Source organism: Tupaia chinensis, unplaced genomic scaffold (assembly GCF_000334495.1).
Source record: "Tupaia chinensis unplaced genomic scaffold, TupChi_1.0 Scaffold000688_1, whole genome shotgun sequence".
Taxonomy (NCBI): domain Eukaryota; kingdom Metazoa; phylum Chordata; class Mammalia; order Scandentia; family Tupaiidae; genus Tupaia; species Tupaia belangeri.
In genome coordinates, this window is record NW_006160211.1 from 2,071,988 (window position 1) to 2,075,499 (window position 3,512).

At 41.9% G+C, this 3,512-nt stretch overlaps 1 protein-coding gene across 3 annotated transcripts in view; it reads right to left on the reverse strand.

Moving 5' to 3' along the window:
- TRIM9 (tripartite motif containing 9) overlaps nucleotides 1-3,512 on the reverse strand; it is a 126,324-nt gene that overhangs the window by 55,394 nt on the left and 67,418 nt on the right. For all 3 annotated transcript variants that reach the window (XM_006160532.1, XM_006160531.1, XM_006160530.1), the window contains exon 2: nucleotides 2,326-2,421. In XM_006160532.1, coding sequence (XP_006160594.1) covers nucleotides 2,326-2,421 — 96 coding nt within the window. The remainder of the gene's footprint in view (nucleotides 1-2,325; nucleotides 2,422-3,512) is intronic.

Genomic DNA, 3,512 nt, shown 5'->3' on the forward strand with positions numbered 1-3,512 from the left:
ATGTGCAAGCACTTTTTCGATTAAGTATTCTTCTGTCCTTTGGGTAGATACCAAGAAGTGGGATTGCTGGATCATATGGTAGTGCTATTTGTAGATTTTTGAGGAATCTCCAATTTGTTCTCCACAGTGGTTGGACCAATTTACAACCCCACCAGCAGTGTAAGAAAGTTCCCTTTTCACCACACCCCCGCCAGCACTTATCATTTTTTGTTTTTTTTAATCTTAGACATTCTGACTGGGGTTAGGTGATATCTCATTGTTGTTTTGATCTGCATTTCTCTTACAATGAGGGATGTTGAGCATTTTTTCATATGCCTTTTAGCTATTCGTATGTCCTCTTTAGAGAGTGTTTTTTTCAAATCATTCTCCCATCTTTTAATAGGATTGATTGTCTTTTTCCGGAACAGCTGCTTGAGTTCCTTGTGAATTCTGGTTATTAGTCCCTTGTCTGATGCATAGTTTACAAAATGTGATTTTTATTCTTAAATTGTAATCTAAAAAATGTAATTTATAGCAAATGAAAGCTAAATACGCATATATTGGGTTGTCGGAAAAGTCATGATGCATTTTTGCTTAAAAAAAATACATCACAACTTGTTCGACAACCAAATATGTATTACTAAAACTTAATAAAAGCACTCAATTGAGTAAACTGAAAATTCGCAGGGGTGGCAAAAATCGAAACAAAACAAAACAAAAAACAACAAAACAACTTGGCCTATCAAAATTTTAATTTATTCCCCAAGCCATAAAGAACTGTGTCTTTTCATATGAGAATCTACAGATAGGTATTTGGTAACTGTTTTCAAAGGCAAGGCCTTTGTATAAGGTGTACATTAGTAACTGAGCAATGGCTTTTATAAATGCTAAATTTTGGCTTTCATGGCAAACGCTTTTGAATTCTCAGAAAAGGCCCTTGGAAAACATCATTTAAGAGCTCTCTATGCCCTGTGCAGGGTAATATTGAGGGTGGGGGGAGCCCTCTCCTTGCAGTCTCTGTCACTGATCTTGAACAGAAAGAAAGCTTTGCTCTGATGAAGAGGCGAGGCAGAGGCAAGCCTGGGGCTGCACATTTCCTGCCAGCAAAAGCAAAGAAAGGACTGATTGATAAACTCTGTTGCTTTGGAGTACAGAAGGAAGTGTACAAAACTGTTAGGTTGTTAGGGAATCAAAAGTGTTAACAGGGGTATGCTTGCCGATAAAAAAAAAAAAAAAAAAGGCAAAGAAATCTGTGTAACGCTTTGAAGCCTGGCTTACATTTAAAAGTCCATTTCTGCCTTGACGTGGGTTAAATATTAACTCATGCTACTTACTGGAGGCTAGAGCTAAGGTTATTTCTATGAGGCAAACCTCAAAACATAAGCACAGCTAACAGTGTAGAGGGTCATTATTTTAGCATCTCTTGAAGTTTATAGCTTCTCCCCTTCAGCTGCAGAATTTATGAGCTTCCAAGTGCTGGTTGAACAGCTGGTCATTGTGTCTAGATAAAGCTGTCTGAAACTATAGTGACCAGGGCGTCATGGCTGAAAAATAGTTAAGTATTTAGGTAGAAGAGGGGGCATTTTATAGGATAGAAAGGAAGGAAAGAAAGAAGAGAAGAAAATAAAAAGGAAGGAAGGAAGGAAAACAGGAAGGAAAGAAAGAAGAAAACAAAGAAGGAAAAAAATGAGAGATACGTGGGCCAGCAGGTGGCGTGGTAGTTAAGGTGACTGGATCCCACATGGCTGACTGTGCCATGCAAGTCCCAGACCCAGTGGCTTGAAAACAGGCTGGATGTGTGTGCACGCCTAAAATCCTGAGAGGAGAATGGAGGAGAAAGGATTGCAGCGTGGCCGGCCATCCCCCTTAAGAGTGAGGTGCTTTCTCACTTTCCCTCTGTGTCTCTCTCTGTGCCAGTGAGTGTACTCACTGTATGGCAGGGAAAAAAAGAGAGAGAGAGAGAGAGTAAAGGAGAGATAATGTAGTACTATTAAAGTAGCTATAGTTTTTATACGGGCTTTTAAAAATTCAGCAATAATGACCATAAATTCCCAAAGAACTAGGTCTCCTTCTGGACGCACAATGGTAGAAATTTAGGACCTCACTGTGGAAGATAAGAACTACTTGGAAAACAAGGCTGTGTCTGGCTGTCAGCGAAAGCTAACCATTTCAAGAAGGGGAATGTTTGAAGTTGGTCTGCGTGTGTGTTTGTATGCGTAAAAGAGGCACAGTGGAAAACAAATAATAATGTTCCTAGAACACATACAAATAAAAGAAACAAACTCCTCCAGTGCACAGTTACATATTGACCCATGGGCTTTCCTGTGTTCTGGGAGGTGTCCATACCTGGATCTGTTGGACCATGTTGCGCAGCTGCACCAGAAACTCCTTGGCTTCTTTGGCCCTGTCTGACAGTCCATTCAGCGCCTGGGAAAGCTGGCTCTGCAAACACAAAGAAAGACATGCAGCTGTATCACACAAGGCAGCCACAAAGCTGTCGCAGTGAGACCCCCTGAGAGTCATCAGCCTCCTCAGATTCCTCTTGACTGAGTCTGGGCCATTTGGCTGACATTTGTCCATGTGGATTGTGGTAACGATGGTGTCCTGATTCCTGCCATGGACTCCTGAATAATGAAAAATTCTGGCCATGGAAAGGCCCTTACCAGCTGATCTCTACCTAGAATTTCCCTATTAATTCATTCATTAAGCAATCATTTACTTAATGCCTATTATTTGCCAAAAATTAATAAAACAAAACAAAGCAATGAGTCAGATGATCTGATTAATCTCAACATTACTGAGCTCTTGGGCCACTGGTTTGGGTTTGGAGAAGAAGGAATGAAGAAAATCAAGAACAGGATGAAGGAAGGGTTAGGCACGGGTGTGATACTCTGGGGCCCTCACATAGAATGACAAATACAAAAGGCAAGAGGACATTCCCCTTCTCAGGTGGACTCATCAAGTCTTCTTCCTTCTTTCAAGTACAGCCCTGCTACCCTAACTTTTCTCCACACCAGTGTCCTGAACCAAAGCTCACTCTCTTTCTGATCTCCCACCCCCTCCCACCTATGGGTGATACAATTCTGTTGGGAAGGCAATGTGTCCAGGTAAGCACTTGCTTTCCCGGCTTCCCCTTCTGCTGGGGTGGCCACGGCACACATTGCTGACCAATGAGACCTAAGAAGAATTCTGCTGGGACCTGGAGGGTAGAAGAGTTTTTGCTTTTCTGCTGACATGAACCAGTGTGGTTGGTGCAACCTCTCCCCACTGCTTCCTGACAGCATGATAGATGTGAATTCTTTTGATTTGCAAGGGAAGGCCAACCCAGTAAGGGTAGAAGGGTGGGAAGAGAAGGAACCTGGATTCTGATGGTATCTGAGCAGCTGAGCCAGCATCTGAAGCCTCCTTGTTAGGTGGAAAAATGAACAGCTATGTAAGCACCTGAACTAGTTTCCCATTACTCACAGACATTACTTGATACAAAATTCCTTCTCCTGGCAGCTTGGGCTTTTATATTTCATGTAAATTACAGA